The 18,208-nt window shown below is 38.5% G+C and overlaps 1 protein-coding gene across 10 annotated transcripts in view; it reads left to right on the plus strand.

Moving 5' to 3' along the window:
- The first annotated feature begins 754 nt into the window (after nucleotides 1-754).
- The window catches only part of msi2b (musashi RNA-binding protein 2b), a 321,629-nt gene continuing 304,175 nt past the window's right edge, over nucleotides 755-18,208 (plus strand). For all 10 annotated transcript variants that reach the window (XM_034226607.1, XM_034226606.1, XM_034226608.1 and 7 more), the window contains exons 1-5: nucleotides 755-958; nucleotides 1,267-1,307; nucleotides 1,594-1,675; nucleotides 2,196-2,280; nucleotides 13,141-13,182. In XM_034226607.1, coding sequence (XP_034082498.1) covers nucleotides 897-958; nucleotides 1,267-1,307; nucleotides 1,594-1,675; nucleotides 2,196-2,280; nucleotides 13,141-13,182 — 312 coding nt within the window. In that variant the 5' untranslated portion in view covers nucleotides 755-896. The remainder of the gene's footprint in view (nucleotides 959-1,266; nucleotides 1,308-1,593; nucleotides 1,676-2,195; nucleotides 2,281-13,140; nucleotides 13,183-18,208) is intronic.

The following is an 18,208-nucleotide window of genomic DNA, read 5'->3' on the forward strand; positions in this document are numbered from 1 at the left end:
TATAGCATGCAATTTATAATATGTTTAAAGCTGGAAGACTTAATAAATGTGCACCTAAATGAATGAACTAAACCAACAATGACCTCTTATTGAAAACAAATAAGGATGACATATCACTTTGCAATCATATCGTTAGCAATCATTACAAAAAAACTATTACAGTATTTTAAGGGATAAGACATTCAATTGTTGTTAGTGATAGTTATTATTATAAGCATGCTCTCCTCAACTTTTTTATAAATAAAAGATACTAGTCGGCTGCACAATATCTATTTGATAACTTATTCAATATTATTATAATATTCAACTTTAATTGAATACATTTATTTCTTGATAAAGCATTTGTAAGCCATACAAATCACGATCATTGAAATATTAACATGCAAAAATAAAAATGCCCTACTTTCAGAGGGACTATATAAAACGGCGGATGGATATCGTAATTTGTATAATAAATAATCGCGCTGCTGCTTTGAAAAGCTTGACTTGTCTCTTGAATATGTTAACGTGGCTAATTAAGTGTAACTTTTCTTGGACAAAGATTTTTTTGTTTGTTTTAATGGTATGTGTCCACTGATTTAGAAGAGCAATAAACCACTTTCACCTCTAGTGGCTTAGTGCTTAATTAAATGACAAATCGGAGGATTGGTTTGCAGATTGCCTGAATTGACGTCAATTGGATTGGTTAGGTGACAGAGGCAGGCTCCGCCCCTCCGGGCCAAGGTAGAGCGTGCTGCGAGGGGGAGGAGGGAGCAGGGGGCTGAGCTGATCCCACGTGTGACGCTTTCATTCCCGGCTCAGTAATATTCTCATAGCGGGGCTTTGCATATCTCCTGCCCGTATCTGTGTGTGTCTGTCACTGTTACTGTAGTCCCAGCCTATAGTTTGAAATAGATATGGAAGGAGACGGGAGTCAAGCCACATCCGGAAGCCTAAACGACTCACAACATGACCCGGGGTAAGAATCTTTCTAAATTTAATCCAAAGGTACGGTTTTTTTTCATGTTTCAACATCTTAGAGAGGACTTCGACTGCCGTGTTGGATTCGTCCCTTCACAGTACGCACTTAAACCGGTCTGTTTCCAGATTCAGTTTAAGACCTCAGCTTCGTAGCCTCCCCCTTTTATGTAGATAGACTATAATTACGAAGCGCTATGTGTTTTCATAGTCTTCCTTTATCCTTTAAGGTCGCTTTTAGAAGTAGTTAGTCGTCAAAATGGCCGAACTGACATCTGGACTCACTTCTGTTGTGTTTTCCCCTTACAGTAAAATGTTTATCGGTGGCCTCAGCTGGCAAACCTCACCAGGTGAGACTGTTATTCTCTTTTACAACGTGTCCAGTATTTCTTGTTGTTTTTGTCGCTGTGACTGAGTGCTCGCTGCTGCCCGTGTATGTTCGTGCACTGTGCAGTAGTGTACTGTATGGGATATCTCACTAGTGTGTGCGCACGATGTTATTTTTGATCTCCGTCCATCTGAAGTCCTCTATTCGACCCCTATGCGCATCGCGGGGTGTTTTTATTTCAATACAGTGACAACAGCATGCCCATATGTTTCTGTCAAAATGACCCGACATATTTTCTCTGTTCACAGACAGCCTTAGAGACTATTTTAGTAAATTCGGAGAAATAAGAGAATGTATGGTGATGAGAGACCCCACGACAAAACGCTCAAGGTAAATACAGGGCTTTTTATCTACTTTTCCTTCCCCAGTGCATGCAGCGATATCGCTCACTTTGTCCGTGTTTCGTTTCGTATGAATCCAGCGTGTATGTGTGTTTGTGTGTCCGCGCGCGCATGTGTTCGTGTGTGTCCCCGTGTGCGCGCCTGCGTGTGGTTTCACAGCAAGCCAGATAAGCTTAAATGCTCACTGCTGTAAAGCTGCAGCCCAATGCAATTTGACATTGACTTTGTGACTGCACCACAATGTTGGTGTAGTGTCGCCTCACATTGTGACATGCAAAATAATGATCAGCAGTGTCCACAGATTCTCTTTTAAATCTGCTTTAGGATGTTCACAATGTGGATTATAAATACATTTACACATACATATTGTCACAATAATAAGGTCATAGGAATATTATCTGAAGTATAACATGTAATGTCTTTCTTTTAATAATTTGTATTGCAAAGAAATCTGTATTCTAATTTTGTGTGTATACTTTTTAATATGTGTGTCTTTGTGTCTTTTGCAGAGGATTTGGGTTTGTTACGTTTACAGATGCTGCCAGTGTAGATAAAGTCTTAGCTCAACAACACCACGAATTAGACTCAAAGACGGTGAGTTAATTTGATCTACACTTACATAAGTGTGTATTCATTGTTTAATGTTTGTACTGCCAGTGGAAACCCGTCATGTCATAAATGTGTGACTTTATATTGCCTAAAGGGCTTGTGGGTAAACACCTCTTGCAGGCTGTGTGGATCAAGGTCATGTAAAAAGGCTAAATGCATGATGGTACCCTTCAACACTAACAGCTTAGCAATAAAACACAACTGCAGGGGAATATTGTGTGTGTTCACTTTCACTTCTTTGGATGAATGCGGCTGACACGCCCCCTTCTTCGCTGTGGCCACATGTGTAGTGTGCACATATCTCATGTTCCACTGAAGGGCGTGCTGTCTCAGGCCCGCTGCCTCGCTACTGTTTGACCCAGCAGATATAGCATTGTGTAACGCCTGACGCACTGATACTGTAAATGTAAAAATAGGCTTAAAAAAAAACACTTTACCCCCAAAGAAATGTCGCCCTAATGTCAAACACGGAGTTCTGTATTTGTGAAAACTAAAGCTTGATTACATGTTATTTAAAAGTAATTGTTCTTTTCTAATGTATAACAATGTATTTTTTGAATTAGTCATTGTAAAAGCAATAACCGTTATGAAAGCATGTTTATTTTAGAAACTAAATTGCTTGCACATATTTGGGAACTGATTTAGACATACACCCATGCACAATGAACACACATGAACAAAGCGCATTGTACTTCCCTTTGACATTTTCAGTAGATTAATAATTAAAGATGTCATTTTTGAAAGATGTCTGTAGTGATGGATTAGACGGGGTTCAGCTGAAATTGTATGTGGCTGGAAATTCAGCTCGGTAGGTGGTAATATCAGGGTATGCCAGCATAGTTCTGTGTGTGCTACCTTAACTGAAGGCAGGTCTAGATGGAGGAATATGTTTAAGGATCAAGAAAGACAAATTGTATTTGATGATACTTACTAGACCAGTAATGTAAAGATGTGTTGTCCATTATAATGATATTTTTTAGCCTGAGTGCTTTTTGTTGGATAGTAGACATTGCTTTATTTTCTGTAAAGTTCCCAGTGTATGGCTTTATTTCTTTATTTATTAGGGGGCACTGAGTTTTCCAGACAGTTATAAGAACAGCTCAGTGAGGAAGGCTTTACTTCTATAAACTTGCTATTCCTACCGGTCTAATTTTTTTTAATTTAACATTATAAAAAAAGAGACATGCATACCTTTTACAAAATGATTGATAACACTTGATGGGCATGCTGTAGATAATTAGCCCCCCCCGACTCATACGACCTTTTATGTTATGCTCAGTGTATCACCTAAACATTGTGCTTTAGTGTTCCTATGTCTTATGGGGAAATGAATGACAGTCAGTGAATCATCAGTCATTAAATATATAAAGGGCAGTTATTGACATTGCAAGGAACAATAATTATAAGTGATGGCATTGCAAATATCTGTAGAGTACATACTGTAGATAGAGGTAATTATTCAAACATACTTTGAGGCAGAATATAAGGCAATTTGATAACTTTAAGCAAGACATTTTCATTGGACAACTTTGTGGCAGTGTATACTTACAGTGAAGGTCGGGGGGGGAAACGTGTGCGCAGTCTTAAACCTAAGAGTTGTCCGGTACAGCCCCAGTTTATTTCCTTTTTAAAACGGAGCAGGTGTTGGTTCAACGCTTTGCCCGAAGGCACTATGAGAGCTGCAGCAGCAGGAAACAGTTACATTCCTTGAGAATTTAAAATGATATTCATTGGATTTAACTTTATGACCTCATGCTCATAGCACAGTCTCAGTCCACTGCTACTTCAATGTTGCAACTGACTTATTGATTGCAAAATAGTTTTTCCACCCGTAAGAAAAAGCTACTTTTTTCCTTATCATAAAAGTTACCAAACTTTCGCCTGTTATCAAAATGTAGAATATTCTTTGCCTATTTTGTTATGCATTCGGCTGGAGGTGAAGCGCTTGTTCCACAAGCATATTAAGTGCTATGCAAAATGTGTTCTATACAATTTTCATTTTCTCAAATTGTGAGCCACCTGTTCTATATCCACATACAAATGCTCAAAGCGTTGCAGCTACATATATGTACATTAACAATTGTAACATATCACACTTATTGTGGCCTATAGGTAGTGTTTGCTAATGTAATACTCATCAGAGCCTCCCCCTTACTGAACAGTGACATTTTACCCAGAATTGCGGCACAGCACTGAACTTGTTCAATGTCTGTCCTTAAAAATGTAACATAGCATGTATCATTCCCTTTGTAAGGCAGTTTAATAAAGACAATCTATATGTTGTTGTGGTGGATTTTCATTGTAAATATGTTAAGGTATTTATCAGGGCTTTCTTTCTCCCTGCTTTTATTAGATAGCATATAGAAGAGAGCTGACAGGAAATGAAGGGAGAGAGAGTCCAGACCAGACTCGATCACATGGTCAGCGTCTTAAACCCTCAGGCTACCAGACTGCCTCTAATAAATATTTGTTTACAGACTAATAACATCATCATTATAGACTTTTACACAATCTTTATTCAGAAGAATATATGGTGCCAAATCATATCTGCGTTCCTGTCTGATATCAATATAGACATTTGTTTTTGGAATGAGTCATTTGCTTTGTTTTCATGGGCAAGAATTGTGTCTCCATACCCTCCAATCTAAAAGGCATTGATGGTACCCCTATCAGTCCTGTAATACTAGGGATAACTAATGCCTCCGTCACAATAAACAACAAAGTGAAGCTGAAGCAAAGCTTTGTTTAGCTTGACATTTTTATAATCAGATGAGTGTTTGACAGTATAATTGACATACCAAAGATCCTGACTCAAATACATGCAGAAATGGATATTTCCTAGCTGCTAATGTGCTGTTGTTGATCCGTTGGCGATGAAATAGAAGATTGCAAACCTAAGGCAGCTGTCTGTGTTGTTATCCTCACCATTAGTCATTGGGCTGTATCTGCTGTGCTGGATATCTCCACGCTCACGCTATCAAGATCGCATTGCATTAGGATATATCATATCTGTTTTTATAAAGTTGCTCAGCACGAATGGAAAGAAGGAGCCGAGTCCAGAGAATGTGGATGGTTCTTGATGCGTTTGCAGATGTTGGTTCGATACAAGCCTCCTACTTTTGCAGTGCTTGTTTTTGTCCTGAGTAACCTTGAAAGGCGTCAGTGGCTGGAGGTTCTGTGACAGTGAACAAGTTGAGTCAGATTATTCAGTAGAAATCATACCCACCCTTTGTTAGGATCTAATTGTATGAGTGATTTAGTTTAATGGGCGAAATAAATGAATGTGGCTTTTATTTAACAACTATTAGTATTTGTTGAATGCAAACACAAAAGAGGCATTTATTGCTTTGATTACACTGATACCTCACAAAGAATTTCTTCCTTATATTCGTTATTAATGTGACATCCACACAAATGCCAGGGCGTGCACGCGATCACAGTTGTCGTTCTTCTGCTTTCTGATTTTTACCGTGTGGCTGCTTTTTGTCCGGTTATGAAAACACTCAGAAAAGGATGAATCTGAATGAGACATATGGAGAAGAACAGCCTGCGGCTTCAAAACACACATGCTGGTAATTCAGAACATATTTACCATTTTTCATGATGCTTTGTTCGGTTTAGAAATATGCAACTCAAAGCATCTGTTCCTGAAGATGTTTCCAGGCAGGCGGGTATGAACAGGAGAGATCATAGCACATGATTTTGCATTTGAGAAATACACTTGCAAACTTAACAAGGCAGTAGATTGATGCAATGTTGGCATTGGGGCTAAACAATGAATCCAAATAACGTTCTAGTACAATATTCAGGTAAAAAATGTGTTGCAATACTTCTAAATTAAGTATTGCAGAGATGTACAGAGTTGAATATTGTATTCTACACACTGGGAAATAAATCCACTATGCTGATTGTATTAGATTTCTCAATGAGAATAATGATGAAGCCATTCCTTGAAGAAATTGTGAATCCTATTACAATTGCAATATCAGTCTTAATAATTGCTATGATGTATAATTTCCAAATCGTTCAGACCTAGTTGCGTCTTTAAATGTTTAATGTGAAGCGTTTATACAAATAAAATACAATTTCATCAAATATCCATAAGGGACCCACCAATTGTTAATGCAATATATACATTTCTTCAAGGCAGTGGGAGATAATTCCTCTTATGTTAACAATTTATGGTTTAATTTCTTACAACCATATATTTTTTGTCTTGTAAGAGACACATTCTATACGTTCCTGGGTGTTCCATATGGAGGACCCCCGGTCAAATTGGACCTGCAGTTTTGATGTTTAAGGTGAGGCAGGGAGCAACCCAAGAGGAAAGGCACGGATGAGCAGCTGTTCTTGGCAGATCGAAATCATATTCCTCTGATAGGATTAGGTTGTAAAGTCAAATCAGTGAGCTAAACTCTGACTCGCTCTTGTTTAAGAAAAGCAGGTGCTCTGTCTTCTGCAGTTAATTATGTCTCAAGGCGTTATTACTTCACGCTGTACACGTCTCTTGTCGGTACATACAGAACATCAGATGTTTGTCAGGCCGGTAATGTAATATCTTCTGTTATACCAGTGAATCTGGATCATACTCATAATGGTGTTACATATTTCCTTCGTAAAATTCTCATTATTGATTTGGCTGGCTTTAAAAACTCTTTGAGGTGTTATCCCATCAGCAACAAAAAATCTGTAAAGATTGACAGCACCGATATGAAATATGTTACGTTTTAATTTCTTGTCTTTTCTGTCGGTATCTCACAAACACACCTGCTCACACACTATAAAGTTGGGGTAAAAAGCTGCAAGCTTTGATAAGCCATTTCCTTTTAGCTTAAACACCACGCCATCATGCCGGTGTAGATACGTCTTAAGAGAGAGGAAGAGAGTTTACCCAGGAGCCGCATTAATACATGAAATCCTTTTATAAGATGTGAACTTAAGATATAGGCTGTTTCTCGGCACAGATCTCCAACAGTCGCATGCAGAAACAGCCCACAGAGACCCTGTAGTAAAAGGGCTGTGGAAGATAAAAGATGGAGGGGGAGGCAGGGTAAGAAGGGGATGTTCTCATTTATTATGTTGACATATCAGGTTGTATGATGTCTTAAGGAAATCCGCCTTTGTTCTGTCTGGGATCATGTTTCATCATAAAATAAAGATGCAGAGAAGGTCTTATTTTGGGTGATGTAATGAGGCCATAAGGTGATAAATACTTGCCAACACACTGTAGAGGCCTGGTTTGCTGAACAGTGAGGACAAAGCTCCCGACTACAGCTACTTTAGCAGTAGCAAATCTTTAGATTATCATTCTATGGTGCTCCGCAGGTACTGAACTGTGTAAACTTGTGTAGGTGCTATCTGAGGTTCACACATTGCAAAAGGCTTGCATTCTGTAATTGCAGTGCCTTTTGAAAATGACATCACATTATAGGTTGTCTGTCAATTGTACATAAAAGGTACTGCTACCATTAGAGGGTTTTAGTACATTAATCAAAGGAAAAAAGGACCCCATAGAACCTACATTACAGACATTTATAGATAACAGATGCCTCTGATAATCATACCTGTAAGAATGAAGAGCTGCATGAGTGTCTACATTTGCCCCAGGTTTCCTCGAGATCAATGTAAACATCATATCCCAAATGAGACCAGGATTCATATCCCTGTGTACATGATTCTAACTATATCCTTTTTCTTGGAAGGACATATACCATCAATTATTATTCTCATTTTATTATATAATATACGATATTGGGCAACATCTTTAAGCCTAAACTGTCTGTGGACTACTTAAGTGTCATGTTGCTTCTACTTTGCTTCATGTAAAACAAAAACCTCCACTTTCATACCCAATACAACGACAATAGAAAATGTTGTTGTACATCAGTCACGTTTATTTCTCTGCTCCTTAATGAATTTGACGACCTTCATACTTCAGTGTTAAAACAATAAATGGAAGGTAATTTCTTGCTTAATAGAGCTGGTTCCCATCGTTTGAGCAGCTAATCTGGCAACTAATAAAATGTAATGTTCGAAGGTAGAGCAAATTCATATTCAGAGCAGGTTGTTTGCTCAACTCGCAGTCAGGTTTCTAAATATCTATGTGCCGTTTATTTTGCATGCACGGCTTGTAATGTTTTCATGATAAAGACATTTCCTAGAGGGGGATTAATAAAGTACTTGCTACTAGAAGATAACCATAAAGCTGGATGGGAGGTGTCGCTATCTACGAAGATGTTGCGTGTCTTTTAACTTATGTGCTTAAAAACACCTTTTTACTTCTACATCAGTTTGTGATTTGTTCCCAGAATCAATTTCAACAAATCACAGAGTATGCTTTAACTTGTTGCATTTAGCTGATGGAAAATAACATTGAAAGCAAAAGCACAGTGAGGATAAGAGAGTGCCCTCCCCCTAACACATTAAGGGAAGAATAGTATACTCAAAAAGAAAAATATGCAAAGTACATCACTAATAGGTTGGCGTTTTTAATGAAAGCTAACATTTTGAAGATATAAATGAAATCAGACTTGAGGGAAATGTTACACCTTGTGTGGAAACTCCTGTAACAAGTGCCCAGGTCCGGTTGACTGATCCCAAACCCTGATGGTATGTGAGTTGTATAACCAAAATGTTTCAGGAAGGAAGTATCGGGTCAAACCGGGACAGCATAGTCTCTGGTTCAAAGGTTTGGTTACACAGTAAAGTCAGGGATAGAGTACCTAAGAGTAATAACTAAGTGCATTTACTCAATAACTGTTCTCTTTTAAAGTACATGTACTTTATTGTAGTTCTACTCTACTACAGTACATTTTGAAAGCAAATACTGTACTTTTTACTCGACTACATTTATTTCAGGACATTATTTAGTTCATATTTTGATACAAAAATGTAATTTAACTTCTGCATAATGATGTATTTTATGGATGGAGATACCTGGCGTTCTTTTCACCTTTTGAACAGCTCCAAAATCCAAATGTAAAACACGTTACTGGATCACTAATTATAATCCAGTGATGTGATGGCCACTTAGATGACTACTTTCAGATTTGGTACTTAAGTATATTTGGCTGCCAATACATATTTGAAATGCAGGACTTTTACTTGTAACAGAGTATTTGTACACTACAATCTTACTACTTTTAACTTAAGTATAACATCTGAGTACTTATTCCACCTCAGAGTAAAGTGCAGTGCATATTTTAGCTATTGGCCTTAGTTATGATGGCACTTTTACATTTGTACACATTAGTATGTAAACCAAAGGGAAACGAATGCTTCGTCTCCTCTCCTCCTGTTCAAATTTCTCAAAGGACTCATTCATCATAAGTTGTGACCTAAAAAGGTGCTGCTACAAGATTTCTCAGAAGGATTGGTTAGTAAGTCCTCTTTGCCTCATTTGGTTGCATTGCCTTGAGAGTGACTTTAAACAATCCACAGTAGCCTCATTTCAACACCATTCTGTGCATATAATTGCCTCTTTTTGATAGTTGTAGTATTTGCAACTGACAGAAAACTATAGGACCTCCATTGTGTTTCAGTGCTCTCTTGAATCGGAAAGCCACGTTGTGAAAATAAATTCTCAGCAGGAAGGAAAAACAATTAGTTGACACAAAATGTTGAAATGAGGTTTAATAGGTTTTGTATAGGCTTAAAAAATAGTCAGATATATTTCCAAGTGTATATAGGACTTTGGTATTCTAAGCATAATGTGTTGTCTTTGCTCAAATAGGGCGCACAGAATAATTGGGTTTGAATTGGTTATGCCTGGGGCTAAGTGCTAAAACAAATCTTTAAATTAAATTCATTACAAGCAGGGGTTGCCATACCCAGGTGTTATTGAATTCATTTCTCAATTTGACTTGATTTAAAAAGATGACCGTAATAACTGAGACTGACAGAAAAGATGACAATGACATTGCACATCATGGTTTCCCTTCTAACACATTAAAACGTGCTCAGTCTCATTGGCTTAATTGATCTGTGCAGATGGTGTCTTTATGTTCTTGTGTTTCTTAATTCGTTCTATTTCCATTGTTTTCCTCATCAGGAAGAGATTTCTTTTTTCATAAATATATCCATCTGTGCTCAAGGAGTAACTTTTATGGATGCATAGAATTAGTATACTGATTGTAGATTTGAGTTTAATACACAGCAGAAGATATAAAAAAAGGCTTTTCAGTTAAAAGCAAATCTTTCCTCTTACAATTTATTTGGTATCCAGGCAAAGACAATTGAGGAAGACATTGCTGTATGAGATAGTTCCTCTACATTGTAATGGTTGATGAGACCCCCCCCCCCCCCCCCACATACCTTCATACCAGTGAAATGAATGAGGGAAATGTAGCTAATGAGATAGCATAAGATGGAGAAACAGGCTGATCTGACGCATCCTCCTGGTTATTTGGCAATATCTGGAGGCGTCAGAGGCCTCAGACTCTCATTTTCTCCCCGTCATATTCAATCAGTGATTCCTGCCTAAAATAAAAGCTGCGACCACGACCGGCAGAGCGATAGTGTGGCTGGCTTGCTCACTAACTTGTTCTTCTTTTTCTGTTGTTGTTTTTTGAATGTACTATATCAGTTGACACCACCGTAGAATGATTTCGTATCTCCAATATTAGTCAGTAATTAGCAGTCTTTTAAATGTGCTTTGCCATAGAGCATCGCCAAATACCTTTTACATTTGTATCAGTAGTAGAAAATATCAAAGTAATGTCAGGGATATTTGATATATTTTGAAATCCTCATAATTTCACTTCCATTAGTCAGTTTTGAAGATATTCATTTGAGATGTCTGTTTTTAACCTAATTGCTCAGCGAAAATTCCAAAACACTAAGCTGACCTGCGTGAAAGCAGTTATGGGGCCGAATCTCTGCACCTGTCTAATTATCGGATAGGCTGCTACAATGCTGCATTGTGAATAAAAGAGCTTTATGTAGCAACATTTAAATAATAATAAATGAATCATGATTGATCATATGTCAACTTTTTGACATGTTCATGTTGAGAGCTGTACACACACAAAAGGGGAGTTAGTCGGTTCCGTAAGAGCCAGCATGCGGGACCGGGATTCTGGGATTTGTAGTCTTTCTAGTTGCGTATTTTTCAACAGTTTTACGACAAACTGTGACTTTTTTGACATGGAAATGATTTTTTAAGATTGACAAACATCATATGTGTAGTTCGTGGCACAATTCAAACTGGATCGAGAGATACGTTTTCTCTCTCCATTGACTTCAATACATACTTTTTCCAAAATAAGGTCGGAAGTAGATGGGCGAGACTTCGCATCTCTATTATTAAAAGCGGTTGTTTTCACAGTTTTATTACAAATATATATTAGATGTTTTTAATTTTTCTTATTATTATTATGCATTTAATTTGACATTTAATTTTGCAAACCTTTATTAGGAATATAATTGTTTATTTATACTCATTTCAATTGTATGTTCTTCAGCAAAACAGCACATTACACACTATAGATACCAATATTTTTTCCAGTTTACCCTGATTAAGGAACAGTTTCAACGTTTGTTCGGGATATTGGTGAATCTATTTTGTAAAGAGCCTTGTATACCAGCTGCTACAAAAAAATAAAAAACATCAATTGCTGTTTATTTGCCGATTAAGGCAATGTGGCTCATCAATGATCAGGAGATAAACATGATCAGGGCATGTAGTTGTCAGATTTGATATTTTTGACTGTAACATGACTACAATGGCATTTTGTTTGTAGCCTTTATTTAACCAGGTGAAAGCCCCTTGAGATCAAAAGATCTCTTTTTCAAGGGTGACCTGCAGGACATTAGTTACACATGTAACATAAAAACAATAAGGATGACAAACAACATAATGTGCAGGGTACAGTTTACAAACTCTATTTACAGAGACAGGTACCATGAGTATCAAACAGCATGTCACCCAGCTGAGTTTTAAAATGATGCAGGGGAACCAAAGTGCTCAGTTTTAAACATGTTTGCAGACTGTTCCAAGTTAGTGGAGCTGCACAACTAAAAGCTTTCTTCCCTAAGACAGTCCTAGCACTTGGCACATTTAATAAAACAACATCATGAGATCTCAGGCAATATGTACTTTCAATTCGTCGAGAGATCAGAGAGCAGATATAAGAAGGTAGTTTACCCAACATGGCTTTGTAAATGAACATGTACCAATGACTGAGCCTCCGTACAGTTAGTGAAGGCAGACCTGCCTTGGCATACAGGGTACAGTGATGAGTAAGTGCTTTACAGTTAGTAACAAATCTCAGAGCACTGTGATAGACGGCATTAGCATATTAAGATACACATAACCATGACTCAGCCGTTCCTTGGTGAAAATAACTTATAACCTTAACCAGAGTGGCAGACAGAGGGGGACAATTAAAGGTCAGATTAAACAAAAGTCAGCTTCAATGTAGGAGAGCCATTTTGCTATGAATTTTTTTTTATCCTTTTTGTTGGGCCATTTATATGCACTTAATTTGTAATTGCAATAACTTTGACAGCTCCTGAATGCAGATTTAGTTAAAAAAATTCTTATTGAATTCAAGAGCAGACTGTTTCTATCGCCACAGGTAGCTTTTGTTAATCTTAATGGCTTGGATACATTCTTAACATTGTCAATTGAAAATTTCACAATTTGAATACACTTTGAATCTGTATTACTGCTTTTTAAAGTCCTAGTATTTATACGTGGCCACAGAGGATTTACAATATGAATGCTTGGACTCTGGGGAGCCTTTTGTGGTCTTACAGTTTGAGAAATATTTTTAACACCTATTCATTGCTTTTCACCAAAAACCCAGCGTTTCTTTTAACAACAATTTATTTTCTCCTTCTCAGATTGATCCTAAGGTTGCCTTTCCACGTCGCGCCCAGCCTAAGGTAAGAATAAATTGGTCACTAACCCCGCTCAAAGAAAATGATTATGTCTCATGTCACCGGCTTACCTAATTTTGTGTGCTCACACAGCAGACACAAAGAAGCGGTGGTTGTCTGTTTGTTATTGTCGAGAAATACCTAGTGTGGCTCCATTGTTCTCACATTGCCTGTGCTGTTTCACCAAAGCAATTAAAGTTGGACAAATAAGACTTAAAGGAAACGTTCAGCATGATTGAGGTTATGCTGATTTATATACACATCATTTTCTTCCTGTGCTTTTATGCTTATATTTGCATTTCATCCCTCATTATAGGTTTCTTTTAATGTCACCATTGTTAAATGTGTTATTAGAAAATAGCTCAATGCCAATTTTAGGCTGCAATAGTATAATCAGGCTCATTGTGTGTTTATGCAAGAGTATAAATGTGAAACCATCTTATTGGTTTGATGGGGGAACTTGTAACTGACAGGAAGTGGGTTCATATATGTCTGCAGTTATCTATTTGTTGGAAGTTTTATGCAGGTGTGAAAAATAGGACGTGGAGAAATAATATCATCCCGTCTTGTGTTGTTAAAGGTTTTTTTAAGGTGCACGTTTTTGTAAAAAGTTAAGAGTTTTATTCTTAGATGATTGTTGACATCTCTGACAGGGATGCATTTAATTTGCTGGTGGAATTATACGTCTATTGAGTTTTTTTCTTTTGTATTTGGAGTTGAATAGGATTGAATGACATAAGTGATTTAAGAAATATCTGTAATTGTGGTGCATGCATCGAGAAATAGTCACAATTAGCATTGAAACAATGGGTGATTTAAAAGACAAGCCAAACTCAAATCACGCAGGAACTGATGTATGAGCTCCTCATGATGCTTATTATCTTTTCTTTTTCCTTTTCTTGATTACTGGTCTCGAGCAATTTCTATTGACTATTAAATATTCAGTGTGTGCAGATGGTTCTGTGTCGTAGTCAAGGGCTTTGTTGACATACCCTCTCACACCATCCCCCAGCTTTAGTGTGAATGCACGGTACAGTGTAGCGCTATTCAACACCACCATCAGGGCTTTTTCCACATAAACCAGGTGGAAATCGATAATAGATTTTCTCCTTCCCACTGGATCAGAGAGAGGCATTGTTAAAGAGTTGGTCAGGTTTCAAATGAGGAATTGGCAGTGGAGGCTTTCAAAGCCAGAGCACATGGTGACTTAAGGATATCGGCATATGGTTGAGAAACTACCAGCGTTCTTGCACGCCAAGTGTATCACTTTAACTTCTTCCCTTTTGAGTCTCGCTCACAGAAGTCGAAGGTGCAATAAAACAGCTCAGATGGTGGTTGATGCTTCCAATTTTTAAATGAACCACAAACTCCTCTTGCTGTCGCGGTTATTGTTAATCTTTTTTAAACACTGTTATACCATTTCTGTATGCTATGACTCAGGGAGGGAATTGCAATATGTTTGTGCTGTTGTACTACATGTTTGTCATTCCACCTTGCCTGCTTCATAACTCAGTGAAATAATGACACCATAACATAATTTGTGGCACTGCAAAAGCCCTGTGCCAATGATTTATACAATGGCTATAGGGCAAGCTTGTTAGAGAAGAAAAATGGTTGTATTGAATGTGGATTATAAAGGATCTAAAAGCAATGGGATTAAACCGAATAGATTAATATTGCATGGGTTTGTACTTTATGTTAAATTGATTTAAGACCTTTTTAAAAGAAGTCCCAGAGTTTCCCATTTAGAAAGTCTTCTCTGTTTTTGCATTTTGTTTTCTTTTGTCCCTCTCTCCCCTGCACTGTCTGCCCGCCTGGCTGCCTATACAGCTGTTGAATAGGCTCCGTTCTCATTTAAAGAAGCTCTGCTTGGCAGGTGCCTCAGTGGCACGGGCTTCAGGGAGCAAATCGTGACGAGACCAATCAGCGTTCATTTTCTCACGGCTAACAATGACCTCGCAAGTAACCCTGCCAGTGACCTCGCGCTGCTGAATGCTGCAGTATGGTAAAACTATACAGTATGTACAGCACGTAGAGTAATGCTGAAAACAGACAGGAAGTGAAGGTGAACACAGAGGACATTTCACTGTAAACAACTGAAGGTGTTTGCACTGGGATGACAGGATCACAGGAAAAACAACTTGAATCAGCAGGCCTAACTGACACTGCCCGAAAACATGGACATTTCCATTGTTAAGAGAGGGTCAGAAAAACAGCGGGGAAGAAGCTGGGCAACAAATAATCATTAGGGAATAACTGACAGCCTCGCAATCCTTTAATTTAAATCAGATTTTACCTATTGCAAAGTCGACTTGCTTGAGGATTTGTATTGGTACTTGGTACAATTCTGCTGTAAATAAAACATTTCTGTTTTTAAATGCCAGTATTATACCGGAATTGTAGGTCATGATGATACATAAATATGCCATTGTCGGACAAATTGGTCACAATGTGATTATTATTATTATATAATTGCCCTTGCAGTTTAGAATACATTTTGAGTAGTTTGGTGTGAGCATCTGCACTAGAATAGGGTATTGTACCAGGGGAGAAAACCAAAGCCCTGGTCAAATAGAAAAACATGTGCAAAGAAATGCAAACTGACACACATTACTAATGAATAATGTCACACATCTAACGCTTATCTTAAGACTTCAAAGTGAACGTTTTGTATTTGACACAAAGAGCAAGCACAGCCTCTATTTCTAAGGTATCAGTGCGGACTAGTTCACGGATATTCAGGGATTACGTTTTTCTATTGATGATTGACAGATGAGAAAGAAAGGATTACACAATGATGATGTGATGCAAGGTTTTTTATGCACATTCATTTATGCCTTATATTCTCCCTGCAATTCACCCGGGCTGGGAGAGCCATGGCATTATAAGATAGGCGGCTAAAAGTAGCTTTAGAATTCCAGCATTTCAAGATAAATGTTTCAGCGACTCAACGGCTACAATTATATAATTGTTTTAATTATCATTTAATCTGCTGATTATTTCCTAGAATACATTTTTAATGGGCTATACAATCTCTGAGAATCTTGGATGTACATTTCTATATTTTCCAAGTAAGTCCAATTTCTTTAAATGTCTAGTCATTCCAAAACCCAATGATATTCCCTTTATTGGATATAAAACAGGTAAGTAATAAATCCCCTTTTTTGATAGGCTGAAAATAGGATTTTCTAGTATTTTTGCATTAGAAATGAATCTAACAACTAATCAGTGATCAGAAAAATTTCTTATTTCAAGCATCTAACAAATAAACATTCAAAGCCCCCATTGTCAAAAATGCTAACACATTCCTATGTTTAAGGATTTCTGCAATTCTTTTGGTCACTGCAATAATATCTGTCCATACTGTCCGTTAAGGGAACCCTTCATGGCTCGCAGTAAGAAATGAGAGACGATATCAAAAGTCCCAATTCTGTGTAAAAAATAAATAAGCTTAAGGTAATATGATCCCTCAGAAGTCAACACTTTAACCTATCCTTTCCAGCAAGACTCCGATTCACATCAAAATATTGCAAGTTTTTACACCTGTGTCTGAGACCCCGTCCACACGGAGACGAAAACAAACCGAATTCGATATCAAAAAAGTCTTCTGTCCACACGTAATCGCCTAAAGAAACGTGTCCCTTCACACGAGACCGCTCGACCCGCTGGAAATACTGTAGTACAGGCATCCTCAAAGTCCGGACTCCGGTCCGGATCCGGACCGAACCACAACTGTCTCTGGACTCTGAGCAAATTATACTTTTCATATGTATTATCTGTATTATCTGTGTTATCTGCGAGACATCGCCACAACGCAACGAGTCAAAATGATCCGCTATATCCATAGACTGCAAACAGCGCTCTGCATGTCCTGTTCCACTGTCTGTGTGTGTCTGTCAACGCATTGGTCCAATCACATTCAGCATCCCGTCAGCGTTTTTTCCCTCCAAACAATCTGCGAATCAGAGGCACAGTAGGGCGGGTCTTCACAGAATGCGGGTCGGAAAAATGTGTGTCTCGTCTCTTTCAACCTTTCTGAGTCAGAGCGAGAGTTTAAAAAAAAAGAATTCAGAGCGAGAGTTAACAGCTCATCAAGTTCCATCTGTACTGTAGCTATTAGCCTACTTTCACCTACCGGGGTGGCAACTGACACCCTAAAAATAGGCCTTGCCACCCCAGCTGCCACCCCAGTTGGCAGCTTTGTTTTGAAAGAAAAGTTGTGGCTCATCGGACATTTATGAGAGAAAGTCTCTAATGTCCGAGTGCAAGTGAATGCAGCACAAGATGCACATCATGTCCCCTCCCCCGGTCCTGGCGCGAGCCTGGACATATGATTGGCGGCGATTTCATTTGAACGGGACGGCGCAAAACGAGAAGCATGCGCACCTCCGCCAAAAAAAGAGCACCGGGTCATTTGAAACAAAGCGCATTTGCGTACCAACATTGAGAGAGGGAGAGAGAGAAGGGAGAAGAGAAAATAGAGGAGAGATGAGAAAGAGAGAGAGAGAGAGAGAGAGAAAGATATTTGCGAGTTGCATATGAACCATGATATGAACTCAGAGCCGGCCCGTAGCACTGGCTAGATGTTCGCCTAGGGCGCCAGATCTGTGGAGGCGCTGCGCTGGCAGCTCTGGGAGGGAAAAATACATTTTGACCGTTGGGGCTCATCCTAATTTTCGGCCTTGATGTAACAATATTCATAATTAAGTAAATGTAACACCCTTTTCACCCCGGTTACACGTGTCATTTGCCCTGTACGATGGGCGCTGTAAGTGATGAAAATGGGGGATGTTGGCTTATCTGGCGCCCGCAGCTCACAGCCAAAGCAAGTGAGCGAGGGAGAGAGGGAGGGTGCACCGGTACCAGCGCTGTTGTTATTAGAATCTGGTGCCGTGCTAGCTGCTCTAACGGATATAAGAAGAAGATGTTACAATAATGTGGAGGGAGAGTTCTCTCCAGTCAGACTGATAACTACAGCTCAGTGAGGTAAAGGACTCTTGAGTGTTTAGATAGTTCACTTTAGTCTAAGTTC

This window comes from Gymnodraco acuticeps, unplaced genomic scaffold (genome assembly GCF_902827175.1).
Source record: "Gymnodraco acuticeps unplaced genomic scaffold, fGymAcu1.1, whole genome shotgun sequence".
Classification (NCBI taxonomy): domain Eukaryota; kingdom Metazoa; phylum Chordata; class Actinopteri; order Perciformes; family Bathydraconidae; genus Gymnodraco; species Gymnodraco acuticeps.